Source organism: Coprinopsis cinerea (assembly GCF_000182895.1).
Source record: "Coprinopsis cinerea okayama7#130 chromosome 11 map unlocalized cont3.11, whole genome shotgun sequence".
Lineage (NCBI taxonomy): Eukaryota > Fungi > Basidiomycota > Agaricomycetes > Agaricales > Psathyrellaceae > Coprinopsis > Coprinopsis cinerea.
The window spans coordinates 1,494,723-1,512,760 of NW_003307534.1; the positions used below are offsets into that span (position 1 = coordinate 1,494,723).

Consider the following 18,038-nt stretch of genomic DNA (forward strand, 5'->3'; position numbering starts at 1 on the left):
TCGCAGCTTTGAATACAGAGTTTTACATGCAGAGTCCAGACGGGTCAAAATCCCGACCTCCGTTCCCCAGTTCAACCAGAGAAACAGTGGCAAAGCTAGTCACTCCCTATCGTATGACAGGGAAACTCGCCGAGGGCTCCTCTCGCCATGTCTGTGGTCACACGTGACAAATGTTTTCGTCCAGTTATCATCCACCTCCCAGGCTCTCTGCGTACCCCTGGGCCAAACAGCAAAGACTTCAATCAGTAACATGTTGGCGAACTGGGCCAATTCCAAAGTCCGCGAACCTCTCGTCCAATTAGACTTGGGCCTTGGCGATGACAATCTAGGCACGTGGAGGGGCGCAACTGGACTAACCTCTTTAAGGATCTCAACGAGCAACGAGGTCTAGGACGAAGATTCGCCAGTCATCTGAATCGCCTTTTATACAACCTCTCGGATGCCCAGTATCATAAGTTGCAGGGTGCAGGGCCTACCAGACCGCCGCAGTTCTACTAGTACACGACTAGAGCCACAGAACAATACTGGAACGAGGCGACGACAACACGGTGGCGGCCTGACTGCCATGCTAGGCCATAGCGCAAGAAGTACCCTGGATGGCGACATTTGCCAACGCGCCACTAGCACTGCGCTACTCGATCGCTACCGTTCCAGCACACTCAACCTGCCACAAACGCCTCTCTACAGCGCAGTATAAGATGAAGCGCAGTGCAGGGCTTGCCTACCCACCTCTTCCGTTCTCTCTGTCAAAATTCGTTATCTGCCCAAGCAGACGCCATTTTCACGATGTCTCCTGGTCTTTCTCCCTTGTCGGACTCGCTCTCTGCTCCTCCAACTCCCGAAAGCTTTCGCCAAAATCCAACCGACCTGTCCACCAAATGGCTTGTTCAAAAGTTCGGGGGCACCAGCGTTGGTAAATTCCCAATCAAAATCGCAACAGATGTCGTCGCGTGCGTCGCATTGTCCACCCTCCTCCGAGTGTACGATGTGTTCTAACTCAGCATCGTCACAGAAAGCATCTCGACGGTCACAAGGTGGCCATCGTGTGTTCAGCACGATCCGGGTCGACCAAAGCTCTCGGAACGACCTCTCTCCTTCTTAAAGCGGCTTCGCAGGCCCTGCAACGTTCGCCAAAATGCGGTACAAGTCACGCTAACGGAGCACACACTCCAATTCACCCAAGGCCAGGCCACAACAAAAGAACGTACAGCTATACTTCTGACGGCGACAGAGTTTCACAGTCACCTCCTTCTCCACGGTCTGTCGATGGGAGGTCCTCCGGCTCTTCGTCTCCTCGAAGGAACGGGATCCTCGGCTTCACACCGCTAAACGGCGACTCGGTGAAGTCAGCTCTGCCAGAGTTCCATGTAACGGTAGACTTGATCAAAGATGAACATTTCAAAGCTGCTAGATCGTCCATCCGCGATCCAGAGATCCTGGCCGAACTAGAGAAAGAAATTGATAGTGATTGTGAATGGTTGAGGAGCTTCTTGTGCGCTGCGCAGGTGCGAATTGGAGCTGTTCGACAAGGTTACTGGAACTTGACATTTTCCGCGGGTTCCAGGTCATAGACGAAATTTCTTCCCGTTCTAAGGATAGCGTCATTGGGCTGGGGGAGAAACTCGCTTGCAAGCTGATGGCAGCCGTGCTCCGCGACCAGGTATATATGCACGTTGCTGTCCTGTTCTCGATCCTACAGATCTCATGGATTGACTCTCAGGGCATGGAAGCTGAATACGTCTCTTTGGAAGACATCGTCCCGTCTTCTCACCTCACCGGCGACTCGGATCTATCCGTTGGGGGAATCAGTCTCGAACAACCCTTCTACGACGAACTCGCGAAAGTCATCGCACAGCGTATCGACCAATGCGGGAGCAGAATCCCTGTCGTGACTGGTGCGCTCTACTATAATCCCTCAGCTTGACATCTGCTTCAACAGCCCTCTTCGTAGGTTTCTTCGGCCCTGTACCAGGTTCACTCCTCGCTCAAATCGGCAGGGGATACACAGACCTCTGCGCTGCCCTCCTAGCCGTCGGCCTCAATGCGTCCGAGCTGCAGATCTGGAAAGAAGTCGACGGCATCTTCACGGCCGATCCAAGGAAGGTGCCTTCAGCCCGTCTCATACCTGTTATCAGCCCAGATGAAGCAGCCGAGTTGACCTACTATGGGAGCGAGGTCGTTCATCCCTTCGTTATGGAACAGGTGCGTATACTTTGGTGACATGTCTCCCGACGTCTCTGACACCTTATGCGGTTGCCTAGGCCATTCGAAAGAAGATCCCCATCCGCATAAAGAACGTCCAAAATCCTTCGGGTGGTGGTACCGTTATCCACCCAGCGCCAGAAGATCCCGTGCAGGATAGCCAGTGGACGAACGGACACACCACCAACCCTTCCTCCGAGCGCCCGCCCACCCATCTCCCCTTAGGCACCAACGGGTACGGATTCGACGACCCCCGTAACCGACGTCTGCCAACCGCTGTGACGATCAAAGAAAACATAGTGGTAATCAACGTCCACTCCAATAGGAAGAGCGTGAGCCATGGGTTTTTGGCTGGTATCTTTGGGACGCTGGATCGCTACGGAGTCGTGGTGGATTTGATCAGTACGTCTGAGGTGCATGTTAGTATGGCCATCGCGGATGGGATTGGGAAACGGATGGCGGATAGGTTCGTCGTTGAATTGAAGCGGTTTGGAGAGGTACGTTCCATCTCCACCTTCAATGATCTATCGTATACCGTGACTGACAGTTGTCATCGCGGGCCCTTCAGGTGTCCGTCGAGCACGACCTGGCCATCCTTTCTCTCGTCGGGAAGCACATGCGGAGCATGGTTGGCGTGGCCGCCAAGATGTTCAGTTCACTCGCCGAACGCAATGTCAACATCGAGATGATCAGCCAAGGAGCGAGCGAGATCAATATTTCGTGTCTTATCGCTGCCCGAGACGCCGTGAAGGCGCTGAATATCATCCACCAAGGTTGTCTGAAGATTACGCCTGAAGAGCCAATGGGTCGAGGTGAGGTGCCATGGATTTGGTGATGGAATAACTAAGTCTGACTGCTCTCGTCTTCTCCGACAGTTGGACCTTGGCTGTTTTAGAGTCGAATCATTCATTAACAGGCTTGAGCACGAATGTTGCAGGTAGAATATTAGAGGTGGCTCCCTGTAGGATGTTTCTACTGCCCTTTCTGTGGCTGCGGAGGAACAATGGAGAATGCGGTTGCATTGGATCGTTCACGATCCGGACGCAAAGGATGAATACTGCACATCCCGGGTACAGGCAACGGAGCTTTCTGGGCGCCCGCAGTTGTCGCGGGATATGGGGTGCTGAACGTACAGCCAGGGAGTGTGTTTTCAGAGGTGCGCGGAACATCGAATCTCCTGACAATGGTTTGATCCACAGGGACATTGTCCGTCTCACCTGGACTGGCCGCCAAGCGCCCGTGGCAGTAAACGTGGCTCATTGTCCACCACTTTGACACTTCCTCTTATTTCCTTATCTCTAACGCATCGATTACGTTCGAACCCTTTGATGGTCAGAGTGGCAGACTCAATAATGGTATAAAAGCAGACGGGCTTTCATCACCCACCCGGGCCAACCCCCCAGCTCTCCGTCCTCAGTCAACTCTCTGAAAAGAAAACCCCGACAACATGTCACTCACTTTCGACTGCCCTATCCCTGACTGCGGCTTCAGCACCAAGTCCCAATCCGATTTCTGGAAGCACGTGGAAGAAGACCATGGAGAGCATGGACCTCCGGCCGTTGGGGACAAGGTCTCTGTCAAACCGAGTCTCAGCACAATCTTTGAGGACGATGCTCTGGACTTCAAGCCAGATAACACCAAGCAGCCCGTTCACAACTCCACCCAGAATGAGATGATGCCTGAGCGTGCGATGTTAGGACATGGACCGCCACCCGTGGCAGAGAACTCGGGGTGCAAGGATTCTTTCAAGTCTACGCTAAGCACCGTCACAGTGGAGGACGAAGCTCCAAACTTTAAGTCAAAGGAACCCGCGCCTGCTCCCAGTACCTCGAAGACTCGACTTCCCAGCACCGCATCCCACAAAGCCAAGGTGGATAAAGAACGCGAGGACTACCCCGACGACAATGACTCGGTCATATGGATGCTTGACAAGCGACGAGCTGATACCTTGGACACTTTGGAATCTCATGGTGGGCTCTTGGTGTTCGATGCTGTTCAAGGCCCGTCCTCTGCCCGCGCACTCTGAGGCGCTTGTTGTCTACTCTACCCGGCGACGCCTGCAACTTGAGAACACTACCTGGTTTAGTAGCTCGTTCTGCTGCCTTCCGCCCGTACATGTAAATCTATGATTTGTTTCTCCGTAAATGACATTATAGTACAACAGTGTTTCATAGTAATAGAATGCGATGATCCAGAATTACATACGATTGTCTATGCTTTCTGCGAGCAGACTCAGGCAATGTTTTGTGAGAATCTCAGCAAAGATAAAGAACACATGGTTGTGTGAGGATGCCAATACAGCCACGCGAAGGCAAACAGGCGCCCAAGATCATCGTTCAGATGGCACAGCCACTGATTACCTTCCAGATAAGATAGGGAAATCCCCAGGTCAATCTTCTTCTACCACCACAAACTTAGACTAGCCATGGCCCTTTCAGAATCGCTATCTCCTTACCAAAATGAGCTCATCGAGCACGCCATGTCGGTCGACGCCCTCAAATTCGGACAATTCACTCTAAAATCCGGCAGGTGCGCTACATATCTTCCATTCGTTTCAAATACAGCCCTCGCTGACCAAAACGCGGCAGAATATCTCCTTACTTCTTCAACGCCGGTCTGCTCTGCACCGGGCCCATCCTCGCCTCCCTCTCAAAAGCTTACGCCAAAACCATCGCCGACGCACTAGCAGCCTCCAAAATCCCCTCCTTCGACGTCCTCTTCGGGCCCGCCTACAAAGGCATCCCCTTCGCATCCACCACCGCTCTCGTCCTCCACACCGAGCACAACATCCCCGTCGGCTTCGCCTACGACAGGAAGGAAGCCAAAGACCACGGCGAGGGCGGCAAGATGGTCGGCGTCGACGTCAAAGGCAAAAAGGTGCTGGTTTTGGACGACGTTATGACCTCTGGCAAAGCCATCCGCGGGTCGATCGAGACGATTAGAGCGCATGGCGGGGAGGTGGTTGGTGTGATCCAGGCGCTTAATCGGGAGGAGGTGGGGCAGGATGGTGTGAGTAGTACGGTGAAGGAGATTGAGGGCTTGATTGGCGAGGGACGGGTGTTGTCGATTTTGCGGATGAGGGATTTGATGGTTTGGCTTGAAGCTCATGGGGAGACTGCCAACTTGGATAAGATGAAAGAGTATTGGGATCAGTATGGGTTGAAATAGGTGCCATTTTTGCCTATTATCTGTGTAATATAGAATTGGAATTGACCTTTCCATCCTTTTGGCCGCTCGGTGCCCCGAACCCGACTTCCCTCCCACCTCTGACGGTCTCGACGGAAATAAAACCCACTGCAGAAATAAGCGAACCGGCGCTTAATCTGCTATACCCATTGACCCTACAATACAATTACAATTTGTAGTTAACAGCACCACCATCCGTCACCTTGTCGCCATTATAATATCTCGCAGTGGCCACCCCCGCATCCGAGACGCTATATCGCAAATCAAACACAATCAGCACATACGAGGCGACCCACAAAAAGTACTGGTACTGGTGTGACTCACCTAATCTGAACTTGCCCAAACTTGTGCAACCTCGAATCCCCCTTCCACGCCTCCTGAATCCTCCTGACCGCTCTATCCTTCAACGATCCACATTTACACGAAACAACAGTCAAGGAATCCTTCCTGAGCGCCTTGACTCGCTGCTCCTCCTTCTCGGCTGCCCATCTCGCCTGGGCGGCGGCGATCTTTTCGGCGAGTTTGGCTTGTTTCTGTTCGGGGGTTGATGGGGAGCTGCGTCGGAGGGAGGGTAGTAGTAGGGGTGTTACGGTAATTTAGTAGTTCGTCCAAGTCATTAAGGATAAATGGTACGTACAAGACGGAGAGGATCTTTTTCGGGTCGAATTTGGGACTGCGTAGATACAGACGAGGGCTACGCCGAGAGACCTCAGATGGCGTGGAATGGGTGACATCATGGAACGAATTCCGCTGAATTCAGAGATACAGTTGTCAGTCAATACTCTCGTCCCGACCTCATGCATGGGTATCTAAGTACTCACTTGAACAGTAAGAGTTCTAATCGGATGGGTCTTGAAGGACGCCGACAGCGGGCGCGCAACAACTCGACTCGAAAAGAGGAACAGCGTAACTGTGAACAACACGAGGCCCACAAACCCCCACCTCGATGCCATCCTTCAAAGGTAAGAATATATATGCAACTTGGGGGGTGTGTGTATAGAGTTTGAAGTGTGCGTTACAGTTTATGCTGTAGAAGCAACTGGACCAGTCTAGTGGGTGTAGTGTGAGTAGAGAGTGGGTGTAATGTGGTGTGGTGTCAACGAGGCCAGCTCGATCGGGGGGAACAAAGCCAGAGAACCCAACGTGTGCATCTGGTACCCATCCTACTTATACTCCAGATTCGGCGCTCCGCTGAGGTTCTACAATGGGCGGCGGTATCTCAGATCCAAGTCTGGCGTTCTCGGCGATCAGGGAGAGGGCCAGGGAAAGCGGAAATGTCACCACGCTATGTAGTGACATCCTCCGCCTTTCGAATCCCGGGATGCCTGCGTTTGACGCTGTTCTGAACCACCTTCCCCCATGAAGAGTCTACTGGGTAGTCCAGCTGGCAGGGGGCTGAGATATAGAAGGAAACGCAGGGATAACCCACTAATTATTGAGTAACCGACAAGGCAACGTCGTTTCGAGTACCCTGGAGGGTGCTAAAAAGCCACATCACAAGCGCCCGTCGGAAGCCGTGGGAGCCCTGGCTGTGTTCGAGCTGAGTTTCAAACACGGTTAACCTCCAGCCGCGCCGTGGCACTTGAAGCCAGGTGTTGACCAAGTTCAAGCATGAGCCTCCAGGCGCCCAGAGCGTCGGATGTTCTGTGTATTGCAGCGCTATGTCTTCTGAGCTGTCTCGCTGTACAGCAGCGCAGGATATGGAAGGCGAGTCACTTTGTTTCGTTTTGGGTGAATCACAAGCTGAATTGAAAGGACAGTCGCGTCAGTGGCGCGTTCAGGATAAATCCCAAGGCCAGAAACCACATCTTGCACATTTGCCCAACGATTTACTCATCGAAATCATGTCCCATCTCGACTGGGATGACGTGCTGGTGCTTCGCAAGGTGCGTTCTGTGTTCACGATGAAAGTAAACGTCCACGTTGACCAACATGCTTCCAGTGCTGCCGTTCGCTGCATGCAGCATCAAAAGAGCGCCAGGTGTGGCACTCGTTGCTAGTTCAGTACTGTGATACTGTATTTCCCCGGCCGTTTTTCCTTCCAAAGCCTTTGGAACACTGCTCTGGCGAAGACCTGGAGCATTGCATCGTGGGTTGGCTGTCTGGATGGGACCATTTCCTGGATCCTTCCCTCGAACTCCGTTTTATGGAGTCTCACGCATGCCCTCCTGGGATTTTCGGTCCACTGGAACCTTTGCCTGGTGGTCGGTTTTTCATTTATTGTGGAAACGACGACTCCTTGTTCTATTGCGACCCGACGCAACCCGATCCGACCATGCACCTCCTCGTCCCGTCGCCTAATTTCGAAAACTGTTCCAAAATATCTACCGCCCTAGACGTGCTTGGTACCCAGGGCATCGATGGGGAATCCACCACACTCCAAGGCCGACTGTTTCCCCGAACCTTCCGCCTCGCCCGTATACTTGGAGTAACTTGGGGCAAAGGATTAATCGAGATTTGGGAGATTAACGCGCGAGTGGAAGGCGGGACCCATGTCGGCTACACCAGCAAACTGCTGAAGGCCTTTTCGGACCATATATACGTCGGAGAGGGCAACTGCTGCTCACTCTTTGGAAGACATGTTGCCTATGTGAGAGACGGGAACCCGAACGGGTCTGATTTGGGGGTACGGATTGTGGATTGGACATCTGTTTCCGGAGACGAAGATCCAACCAACCTCCCTGGTGTCGCCATCCCGGGACCAACTCCCCCGGTGAGTACACTCCCAAATGTGAGCACTTGTCCCTGACGTCTGTCTTCCGTGTAGTTGATGGTGCTACTCCCGCACAGGAGAATATTGATGGGCGGATGACCGCATCGCTATTTGGGATTGGGGACGGTCCTGTCCGTCCATAGCTTCAGAGGGTCCCTCCAGGGGTGCTTACATCAAGCCGGAGTGGGCACCGTCATCCCCATACATTGGGACACCACCCTTCACTCAACTCTTCTACAATGGCGAATCTATCAGGCTTGTTCTCCCCACCCATGGTAGCACCCTTATCGGTCTGTCCATCTCCACAGACCCAGACAAGGAGGTCGCCAGCAGCGTTGAAATGAGCGACCTGGGTGAAGACGACTTTCGTTCTCATATTTTTCCGATGTCTTTCCACTATCGCCTGGGCGTACGCCTGGGCAGAAAAGTCGACACCCTCATGTGCTACAGGTGGCCAGATGATCCTCCGTTCGTGCCTTCCGCCTCTCTCTTCGAGACCAATCTTCCCAGTAGTGTTCGACGTGAAGGTACCATCATCCACTTTGACAGACTGCATGGACAACTGGTTTTCTTTTGCGACCCATTCGTATGTGGTCTCTGCTGCTCGAAGACGGAGACGTAGCGATGTCCTTAAATACATTATAATCCATTTCACATAAATAAATGAACCCAATTTCACATAGATAAGTAGACCCATCGCACGTCATTCCTTCTACGCTTCCAAGTTCCTGAAGAAGGACTTGAGTTGACGTCTTGATACCGACATCTGTTAAGTATAAGCATTCCTGAATTTCAAAGCCATGGTTGCATTGGGAGCCACTCACCCAGTAGATAATCAAGGCCACTACAACCTTTACTCTACCCAGGTCGAGAGGACCGTTCCCCTCTCTCCTCAAGCACAAGATCATAGCTGTCAAAATATTGACTTTCCCATCGATCCTGATTATCTACTCGTTCACGCCACGCGATTCCAAAAATCCAATGGATTCCATCGGTGAGGATCCATGGAATGATGTCCACTCTAACATGCTACATCAGGAGGTCGATTTCAAGGCAGCGAGGCTGTTCTTCTAATACTTACTTGGTGACACGACTACTGTTTGTTCGAAAGAAGTTAGTCCTGCATTCCTAGTCTGAATACTCGGAGCACCTACGTCGCCATCGTTTCTAGAATCACTTGAGGGAGATGGGTAAGAAGCTCTTTGCTTGACATCAGTTTCTTTGCTTCTTTCGCCAACAGTCCAAGGAGGTTACGGCCGCGCCGGGCATTGGCCTGGGTTCTGTCCCAGAACTCGGCCAAATTCCGAGCGTCGGTCAACTTGGCTGGCCCTACTTGTACTAGTTGAATGTGAGACATTGTACCAGATTCATGCAATCTAGAAACTCACATTCACCGGCAGATAGGACATAGTCAACGCGGCCGGTGAACGACAGCGTCTTTCCGCTGCCAGTGCGAGTGGGGAACTCGACCGGTCCTCCTCTCTTACCCTGCAGGTCGCCGTCCGCAATATTCGGTTCAAACAGAACGAACGCGTCATTGGAGAGCTCTTTCTGACAGAACCTTGCCGCTGGTACCGCCAAGTGGTCGATGAATGCGCGGGCCCGGGCCTCAGACTAGACGTTGGTGTCAGTACTGTGCAACATCCCATACACCCAGAGAGCTGTACCTTTGTTCCAGTATTACCGTGGATCCACTCAGTGTTGGCACACAAGACATGTCCCTCACGCTTCCAGAATGGGTCAAAGGACTTGATAAATGTCTTGGCTTCTTCCGACTGGGATGTCGGCTGGGCGAGGTCGGACTTGGGTTCAGACCGTGCTTTTCTCCTGACCTTCACCCGCTGACCAATGGTGTCTGCCTTTGAGCTCTCGGAGGCCTCTGTGGATACAGTGGGGCGATCGTCCTCTGCTGGAAGGCCTACTACGGTCTCGGGGCTTTCGTCCTTGGGCTCGGTGATGAGGGCGGCAATTCGGGCGATGTGCTTGTCGGTCAAGGCGCCAACCGACTTGGGGAAGACCTCCAACTCTTGCAGGTGTTCATTCTTTGCACCTGAAAAGGTCACCTGACATACATGTTAGCGAAACAAGGCCGTCATACTGGTTGGAAAGGACGAACCGACTCCTTCACGTTTTTATTGGCAATAGCCTTTATAAGGGCATTCTGCAGCTTCTGAGAGGCTTCTTCCGTAGCAGCAACCCTCTTGTCGAACTCCTCTCTCTCCTTCTTCACCGCTTTCAGACTGGGGTCGATGAGTTTGGTCTTTATTTCCTCGTCCGACATGGATTCGACCTTATTCTTCGTCTCGTCATCATTTCTGATCCTCTCGATCGTGTCCTTTTCGAAGTCGTCCAACATCGCCGGCGCTGACAATCTGGGGGACCTGCGAAGAGTAGTTGACTGCGACATGAATGGATGGAGGAGGAAAGGGCTGTCAGAACGGATAGGTAGAGCAAGAAAGCAGGAAGGACGCGAACTTGCGTGGTGCAGCAGGTTATAAGACCGTACCACCCCCACGTTTTCCTCCTCCTGTTTTCCTCCTTGTCGGAGCGAGGCCCTCTGTCGATCACACCTTGGGCGCCTGCAGGGAGAGAAAACAACGAAATGATGGGATGAAAGTAAGCATGGTAGCACCTTGTAGTACCACAGGACCTCGAGACTGCCGCACCCGCCGATTTCACGCTATGTACAAGGTCGCTCGTGAATTTTATGCTGTCCGCAGCAGGTGGTCAGAGCCTCGTGGAAGATCGACTGCGCTATTAAGGGAAAGCTATGTTGTCTAGTTCACGAGCAGCTGCGAAGAGGAGTCCGTGATTGCCGCAACCCAAATACTGAATGTGCAAGGAAATAATAAATTAACAATTAGCCACACGAATCTAACATCGGGTCAAAAAGGCGAAGAAGAATACAAACAACAGCGACACCGAGCATCAAGTCAAGACAAGAAAAAGTGTTCGAAAATGAAACCACTCAAGGGATCCATATAAAACCATCACGCCCGTTTTAAAGGTCTCCATGGCTTCCCCTCAGAAATCATACCCTTCCACCTTGAACACCTTCCCATACTGCAGGTAGCTCTCCATGATCTTGAGAATCTGATCCGGCAGCCCCATGCTAAGAAGTGTAAACGAAATCTTGGCGAACCCATGGATCTGTCCCAACTTGAAGAACGCGCGAGAGATAGAGGTGGGATACTAGACAAATCGTCAGCGCTAGATTGTAAACAAGAGGCATTGCACTTACCGTCATCTCAGTGTAGTCGGCGTATTGATATGCAGCGACCCGAATTGCGGTTTGGATCGTCCGCTGGATGTCACCCTCCTCCGCGTACACTTCCATTAGCTTGAGCCACGGCTTCATCGAGTAGCGAGGCGCATCGAGACACCGCTGGTACGCTTCCTTGGCTTCCTCCTTATGGTGCAACCGCAGCCCTAGGTCGCCCAAGATCTCCCACTCCATTCCTGTCTTGCGGTACGCGACGTGCTGGGTCTTGAAGTGTGCCACCTCAGCTCGGAAGATCGTCCACACCCGGAGGTCCTGAAGGATGTCAGATAAGAGATCAGACGACAACAGAAATGGGAGAGATAGGTACACACCTCGTAGAGGACCATGAACAGATTATCCAACCACCGCTCACAGAGTCGCTTATTGCTAAACGAGAAAGCTTCGCCAGTTCCAGGGCTGTTTGCACTGCTGCTCGCCTCGCTCGAACCATCCTGACTCTCATCAGCCGCCGCTTGTTGTGGTTTTTGCACTCCTGGTTTGGGTGCAACAGGCGTGGGGACAATGTCCGCCTCCTCGCCTTCCTCCTCCTGATCCCCGTCCGCAGAGATCTTGATCGTCGGTATCGATTCCTGATGTTTGGGGCTAGGCGGGATCGCACGCGTCGAGGCTTTATCGTCCATCGAAGGTCTGACAGTTCCGTCTTCGTGAATCACCGCGCGTCCAGCATCACCGTTCGCAGGCGAATCACCACCGTTGTCGACCCCGTTGGTTGTGGCTTTAACTTCGGCTTGCGCTTTTTGCATACGGTATTCTTCCTCCATAACGAAAACACTGCTCCGTGTCTTGAGGAGCTCATCCCATCCGATTTGGGAGACTAGCCGGGACGAGTAGAGCATACGCCCTCGCCCAGGTTCCGCGGAGACCTGGTGCTGGCAAACGAAGAAGGGCAGTGATCGGCCTCGTCGTCTTCAGTCTTGATTCGCTCCGGGTAGGATTTCACCGATGGATTTTGTGAAAGGGAGATGGATCTTGGAAACTGGAAGCGTGCGATGGGAGTCCCGACCGTTGAAAGTGAACATGGGACACGAGTTCAATGTGAGAAGGGCCTGGCGAAGTTGTCAACGACGGGAACTTTCAGTATGTGTGTGGGTAAACATACCGACTCGTACTGGCCGAGCTCCAAATAGATATCGGTAAGCTTTTCCCAGGTGACGAACTCGCTGGGAGCACAGTTGACGGCCTGCCGTGCAAGTTTGAGGGCCCATTCGAACTTGCCTTTCGAACGCAGGAAGTCGCATTGGACGTGGAGAAGGGTATAAGATTGGGGCGTTTCTCGCATAGCCGACGCGATGATTTGCACAGCTTTGACTTCCTCGTCTATAACGGCGTGTTAGATGGAAAGCGCACGAACTCTCGAATGTACGCACTCATTCCGATGTAGCTTCTTGCCAGTAACGAAGAGACTTCAGGTTCCCGAATAACAAGCTTTTCGAAGAGATTTGCTGCTTGTTGATAACGACCACTGTCTCCAAAGTACTTCATGATCCCCGCGGTGAGATGATTCGAAACGACGGTTGCGACCTGGATTTCAGGATCAGAGCCCACTTGCCAGCCCTTGGAGAACAGAGCCTCTGCTGCCTGGAGGAATCGAAGTTCGCCTTCTGCTGTTGTAATGGGATCCAATTTCCGATAAGCTTCAAGCGCGTAGGTGGGGTCGTCCGAGTACAGAATGGCCCTGAGCAATGCTGATACGTATGTCTCTTGCCAAATTTCCGCTGTCGCTTCGTGCCTGTGGGTGCCGTGTCATGAATGTCCACTTCGATGTAGCGATTGCCGTACCGTTCACCGCGCAGATCGATCACATACGCATGCACACCTCCAGGGATCTTAACGTCGACTCGCATGTCGACTCTGGAGAATGCATTGAAACAACTTTTAACAGTCCGTCAGTTCCTCGTCTAACCATGGCCTCCCGGGACGAACGCTCACCAGTATGTCCCGCTTCGCACTTTCCATGTCGCCGTCGTCGAGAACCAAGCAGAAGTGTCTTCGATAGCGTATGTTAACGAGTTGATATAGGCAGCTAACGACGCAGAAGACGATGCATCGACTCCAGCAACGTAGAGGTAGGATCCTGTCTATAAACTCGGTTTAGATTAGCTCTAAACTGCGGTCCAGAAGGCATACCTGAGACCTCTCGACCCCCACTTTTCCCAGTACTCTATATATCTTGAAAAGAATCTAGAGGTCCAAGTTCACGTCAGTTTGCGTTATACACCGGGCTATCCCTAACGTTAAACACGTCCTTTCGACAGCTACATGAAAACAACGTACTGAGGACTGTGAGTCTGGATATATTCCATCTATGCCTTGTAAGCACGATTCTGAAAAGGGAGAGACTTCAATAAGTTCAGGAATCTCCCTCTGGCGGTTCCCCCATTGTGGTCGGAGACAAGCACCGTCGGGTATCATGATTCTGCTGAGGGCCTGACAGTTGTTTGTCCATGTTAAGATCGCACGGCGATAAGGCCCTGCGCATTCGGCGTCTATTCAAGCCTCGAGCTCAAGTCTCGTCTTCATATTCAAAACTCAAATCTCTTCTTCATAGTGATCAAAACTGTCGTATTCAAAGAAATTATAATTATACAATTTCATGACCATCGTAAACAAGACCCTATCAAGGCGTGCGGGAAGAACGTAACGTTAACAAATCAAATAGTAGCAAGTTGCAAAAGAAAAAAAGGTGGTACAGATGTGATGAGTCGTGAGTCGATGATGATGATGATGAGTGAGAGCAGAAAGCGGTTGTCAAATGTGATGCATAAATAACAGTGAGTGCGTCGTAAAGGTAGTAGGAATGAGTAGATCGTGTGATCGAGGGATGAGGCGGATGTACATGGTATGTCGTCGATGAGGGGGCGGAGATGATGGAGAAGGGTCAGTTGGCTTCAACAACAGTTGCACCCCTTGGGAGTGTAAAGGAGGAAGCCAAAATCACCAGCGGAGGGGTCCCAGTCAGGCATTATTCAAATCCAAGTAGAAACTTGTAGCCCTTGGTAGTCGGGATCCGCGGTGTCGAGGGGGGTATCAAGTCGCCCTATTCTATCGAGTCCTCGAATCAGGATCTCGAGGGCGTGGGTGGTCGAAAGCATAGGGTGTGATGTGCACGAAAGCAAGTCGGGAGCGAAGGTATGTAGTGGTCGTGAGCACACGCTATCATGGCAGCGTGCGTCGACGACCCAAAAGCGGGCGAGAGGAGTGAGAGGTATGGCATGAGGTCGAAGGTGCGGAGGGGAGGGAAGAGGTATGGAGCCTTTAGAAGGATCACCACCAAGGCCAAAGCAAAGCCAAAAAATTGCATTTGGGTCTTGGGCGTCGTCCATCTGCAAGGGGGGATATGTAGTGGAGGTCGATTCATTTACCACCACTCACCCTGCTCCCTCATGGCATCAGCGACCTTGATGAAACCAGCCACGTTGGCACCAGAGAGAAGCGAAGGGAGGATCTTGCCGTCTTGCAGATCTTCACCAGACCACTTGGCACCAGCGTCGTAGCAGATCTGCACAAGGGAATATACCAGTCAATAAGGAAGTCCCAGAAAAGCATCGGATAGTGTGTACTCACGCTGAAGCAGTCAGACATGATCTTCTTCAAGCGGCTGTCAACCTCCTCGGTGGTCCAAGCAAGACGCTGCGAGTTCTGGGCCATCTCGAGACCAGACACGGCGACACCACCGCAGTTGGAGGCCTTGCCGGGAGCGTACCACACGCCCTTGCCAGCCTTGCGGGCAGCCTCGAAGACCTCGACGGCCTCCTCAGTGCAGCCCATGTTGGAGCCCTCAGCGACGATGCGGACGCCAGCAGCGACGAGCGCCTCAGCCTCGGCCTTGTTGACCTCGTTCTGGGTGGCACCGGGGAGGGCAATGTGAACCTTGGGGAGGAGGGTCCAGGGGCGCTTGCCGGCGTGGTAGGTGTAGCCGGGGGTGTCGGCGAGCTCCTCCAAAGAACCACCGCCTCGCTTGAGCTTGGCGATTTCTTGTACGAATTCCTTGGTGTAGCCCTCCTCGGCGATGAGGGTGCCGCGGGAGTCGGAGAGGGAGAGGACGGTCGCGCCGAGCTCGATGACCTTGAGGGCAGTGAACTGGGCGACGTTGCCTGAGCCGGAGACGGCGACGAGGGTGGAGGGCTTGTTGAGAGAGAATTCAGGGCAGGAGCGGGCGATCATCTGGTGGAGCGGTGGTAAATTTTACGGCGGAGGGGAGTGGAGAGAGGGGACGTACGTGTTCGACGTAGTAGATAACACCATATCCAGTAGCCTCGGGACGAATGAAGCTTCCACCCCAGTGCAGACCCTTGCCAGTGAGCATACCGACGAACTCGTTTCGCAGCTTCTTGTAGGCACCGAACAGGAAACCAATTTCACGTCCACCAGTTCCAATGTCACCAGCTGTAGAGCGTCCAGGTCAGGCAACGGTTGTCAAAAGTTGAAAGGCAGGGGTAACTCACCGGGAACGTCAGTATCCTTTCCAATGTGCCTGTACAGCTCCATCATGAAGGCATTGCAGAACCGCCTAATCTCGCTGTCCGACTTGCCCTTGGGGTCAAAGTCGGAGCCACCCTTTCCACCACCCATGTTGAGACCGGTGAGCGCATTCTTGAACGTTTGTTCGAAGCCCAAGAACTTGAGGATGGAGAGGTTGACGGAGGGGTGGAGTCGGAGACCGCCCTTGTAGGGACCGAGAGCAGAGTTGTACTACAATACCCGCTCAGAATCTATAATTGAATTCGGACGAGGAGAGACTCACTTGGACACGGAAACCGTTGTTGACTTGCGGCTGGCCTTGGTCGTCTTCCCAGACAACGCGGAATTGGAGAACACGCTCGGGGATTTGGATGATTTCGAGTGCCTTTGTGTATTCGGGATTGGCGGCCAAGAAGGGTTGCAAGCTGTTGGTGAGCTCGTTGAGAGCCTTGAAAAAGAGAGGACAGTCGTCAGTTAGCGGGGCGGCGTCAAGAAGGGCGCTCTACCTACCTGCTCGAATTCGGGCTCAATAGGCTTGACCATTTCGGAAAGAGGAAAGTTGGGGGTGAGAGAAGTAGGCGTTACGAAGCGTTTAAAAGCTTGTAAGTTGTGTAGTGCTGCGAACTCGAGCTGTGGTTGGAACGAGTCGACGAGGGACAAGGAAACACAATTCCACTCGAAACCTGCCGCCTTTTCATTCTTTTCCTTATCTCTCATTGCCTTGTTTGGCAGTGCCCAAAGCCACAGCGGAGCAATTTGCTTATCGGTTTTCGCCAACTTTGTCCCGATCGGCCGCTGTTTCGATCAGGTCAGATGAGCGCATGCCTTGATGCTCCTCTCGGTACAACTCGGGTCGACAGAATGGAGCGTGTCTGGCGCCGGTGTTGGTCAATTCGAAGAAGGTTGCGTTGAATTAGAAGGATGAGCGAGTCTGGCAATCTGGAAGGCTGTAGTCCTTGACCTGGAGCGTCGAATGGGTCTACAAATCCAATAAGCAAGGGAATAGAAGACCTATACGAAGGAGTAGGGGTCAGCGAGCCAAGCATTGGTGTAGTAATTACCCGGTCTAACCACACCGAATATCCGAGCTCCCTGCGTTCCTCAAGCTGACTCGTCTTCCTTCTCTACCCGATGCGACAGCATGGGACCGCGCTCTGACATTGATCCAGCCCTTTGTGCCGTCGCCACTCGACTATTGTTTCCTCTTCTATTCCGAACTCCCTTACAGTCGTTTGCATAATTCCGTTCAGGTCCCCCAGACAGAAAAACCACTTTGATGTGATGGCGGCATCTCCGAATAGGTTGGGCTCACGCTCGAGCGCGCCAGAGGATGACGATTTCCCCAAGCCCAGCGTAGCGAAAAGCCAATATTCCATCGTTTTTTATACCATCTTCAACCACTGACCCTAAAAGCAGAGAACCTCGCTCAGGAGGTACCACGAAAACTAGATGTGAAAGAAATTGCTCACTCTCCTGGATGAGGCTGGCTGCACAGACCGGTCAGTCGCATCACTGATCGGCTCCTTTTCGCCGATTTTTTGTTTCCCCAACATGAACGGAATTATGCAAACGACTGTATCTTTGAGAAACTGAATGGATTCCATTGGGAAGGCCTTTATCTTCGTATGTTACAAAGAGGCCTAGTAAGGGTGCCTGCTGCGGATTTGGGGGGCGACCCAGTCAGCTGGAATCCACTGTAAAATCACTCTATCACGCACCACACTAGTAGTATAAGCCTATCCTCCTTCTGGCTATTCAATACCTTCAGAAGACGAGAGGATTTCCAGTTGGACCATTCAACGAAGATCACCAGAAAAGCTTGGCTACAACGCCATAACACCATTAGGCTACAACCATTGACGACTAACCTACAATCCGTCTAGACCCTGACCCCAACAACAGCACCTCCTTCATCGGAGAACAGGGTCAGCTGAGCACACGAGCGCTATTCCCAGCCCAACGGGGCACCCACCACCCAGTACCATCACACAACCAACAACCTTCTTCGAATCTGTCGATTCGCGGGTAATCCCAGGCATGTGGAACGTGGCGTGCTCGCCTTTGTCTTGTCGCCAGAGTCCGTCTATGCCCGGACCACTGACGTCGACGGCGGTGTACGTACCGTGGCGTCCGCCGTCCGTCCGTGCTTGATTCCGTTGGTAGAATTAAGCGCTCGTCGGCGTCGTTGAGGCC

The 18,038-nt window shown here is 52.6% G+C and overlaps 8 protein-coding genes across 8 annotated transcripts; 4 read left to right on the forward strand and 4 right to left on the reverse strand.

The window, feature by feature from the left end:
* Positions 1-786: 786 nt before the first annotated feature.
* CC1G_05490 (aspartate kinase) lies at positions 787-3,037 on the forward strand (the record flags this gene model as incomplete). The annotated part of the gene is made up of 7 exons (XM_001838885.2): positions 787-950; positions 1,013-1,505; positions 1,565-1,660; positions 1,700-1,895; positions 1,952-2,202; positions 2,262-2,699; positions 2,750-3,037. The coding sequence occupies 7 exons, from the start codon at positions 787-789 to the stop codon at positions 3,035-3,037; spliced, it is 1,926 nt and encodes a 641-aa protein (XP_001838937.2).
* Positions 3,038-3,649: 612 nt separating this feature from the next.
* Positions 3,650-4,228, forward strand: CC1G_05489 (hypothetical protein; the record flags this gene model as incomplete). Its single annotated transcript, XM_001838884.1, has 1 exon — positions 3,650-4,228. The coding sequence occupies one exon, from the start codon at positions 3,650-3,652 to the stop codon at positions 4,226-4,228; it is 579 nt and encodes a 192-aa protein (XP_001838936.1).
* Positions 4,229-4,622: 394 nt separating this feature from the next.
* Positions 4,623-5,447, forward strand: CC1G_05488 (orotate phosphoribosyltransferase). The gene is made up of 2 exons (XM_001838883.2): positions 4,623-4,731; positions 4,791-5,447. Exons 1-2 carry the CDS (start codon positions 4,628-4,630, stop codon positions 5,368-5,370), a joined length of 684 nt encoding a protein of 227 aa, XP_001838935.2. The 5' UTR covers positions 4,623-4,627; the 3' UTR covers positions 5,371-5,447.
* Positions 5,448-5,554: 107 nt separating this feature from the next.
* CC1G_05487 (hypothetical protein) lies at positions 5,555-6,341 on the reverse strand (the record flags this gene model as incomplete). Its single annotated transcript, XM_001838882.1, has 4 exons — positions 5,555-5,639; positions 5,713-5,943; positions 6,026-6,138; positions 6,210-6,341. The coding sequence occupies 4 exons, from the start codon at positions 6,339-6,341 to the stop codon at positions 5,555-5,557; spliced, it is 561 nt and encodes a 186-aa protein (XP_001838934.1).
* A 708-nt stretch (positions 6,342-7,049) lies between these two features.
* On the forward strand, positions 7,050-8,200 carry CC1G_05486 (hypothetical protein; the record flags this gene model as incomplete). Its single annotated transcript, XM_001838881.2, has 3 exons — positions 7,050-7,274; positions 7,331-8,101; positions 8,156-8,200. The coding sequence occupies 3 exons, from the start codon at positions 7,050-7,052 to the stop codon at positions 8,198-8,200; spliced, it is 1,041 nt and encodes a 346-aa protein (XP_001838933.2).
* A 94-nt stretch (positions 8,201-8,294) lies between these two features.
* CC1G_15726 (hypothetical protein) lies at positions 8,295-8,657 on the reverse strand (the record flags this gene model as incomplete). Its single annotated transcript, XM_002910251.1, has 1 exon — positions 8,295-8,657. One exon carries the CDS (start codon positions 8,655-8,657, stop codon positions 8,295-8,297), a length of 363 nt encoding a protein of 120 aa, XP_002910297.1.
* Positions 8,658-9,178: 521 nt separating this feature from the next.
* On the reverse strand, positions 9,179-13,796 carry CC1G_15727 (hypothetical protein; the record flags this gene model as incomplete). Its single annotated transcript, XM_002910252.1, has 17 exons — positions 9,179-9,197; positions 9,256-9,439; positions 9,490-9,715; positions 9,769-9,876; positions 9,934-10,164; positions 10,218-10,499; positions 10,734-10,781; positions 10,888-10,930; positions 11,139-11,293; positions 11,343-11,636; positions 11,696-12,253; positions 12,484-12,701; positions 12,752-13,113; positions 13,191-13,256; positions 13,314-13,462; positions 13,512-13,565; positions 13,659-13,796. The coding sequence occupies 17 exons, from the start codon at positions 13,794-13,796 to the stop codon at positions 9,179-9,181; spliced, it is 3,135 nt and encodes a 1,044-aa protein (XP_002910298.1).
* Positions 13,797-14,381: 585 nt separating this feature from the next.
* Positions 14,382-16,491, reverse strand: CC1G_05483 (NADP-specific glutamate dehydrogenase). Its single transcript, XM_001838878.2, has 6 exons — positions 16,356-16,491; positions 16,129-16,293; positions 15,830-16,076; positions 15,604-15,770; positions 14,949-15,548; positions 14,382-14,883 (listed from the first exon to the last, which is right to left on the reverse strand). The coding sequence occupies exons 1-6, from the start codon at positions 16,386-16,388 to the stop codon at positions 14,743-14,745; spliced, it is 1,353 nt and encodes a 450-aa protein (XP_001838930.1). The 5' UTR covers positions 16,389-16,491; the 3' UTR covers positions 14,382-14,742.
* Positions 16,492-18,038: the final 1,547 nt, after the last annotated feature.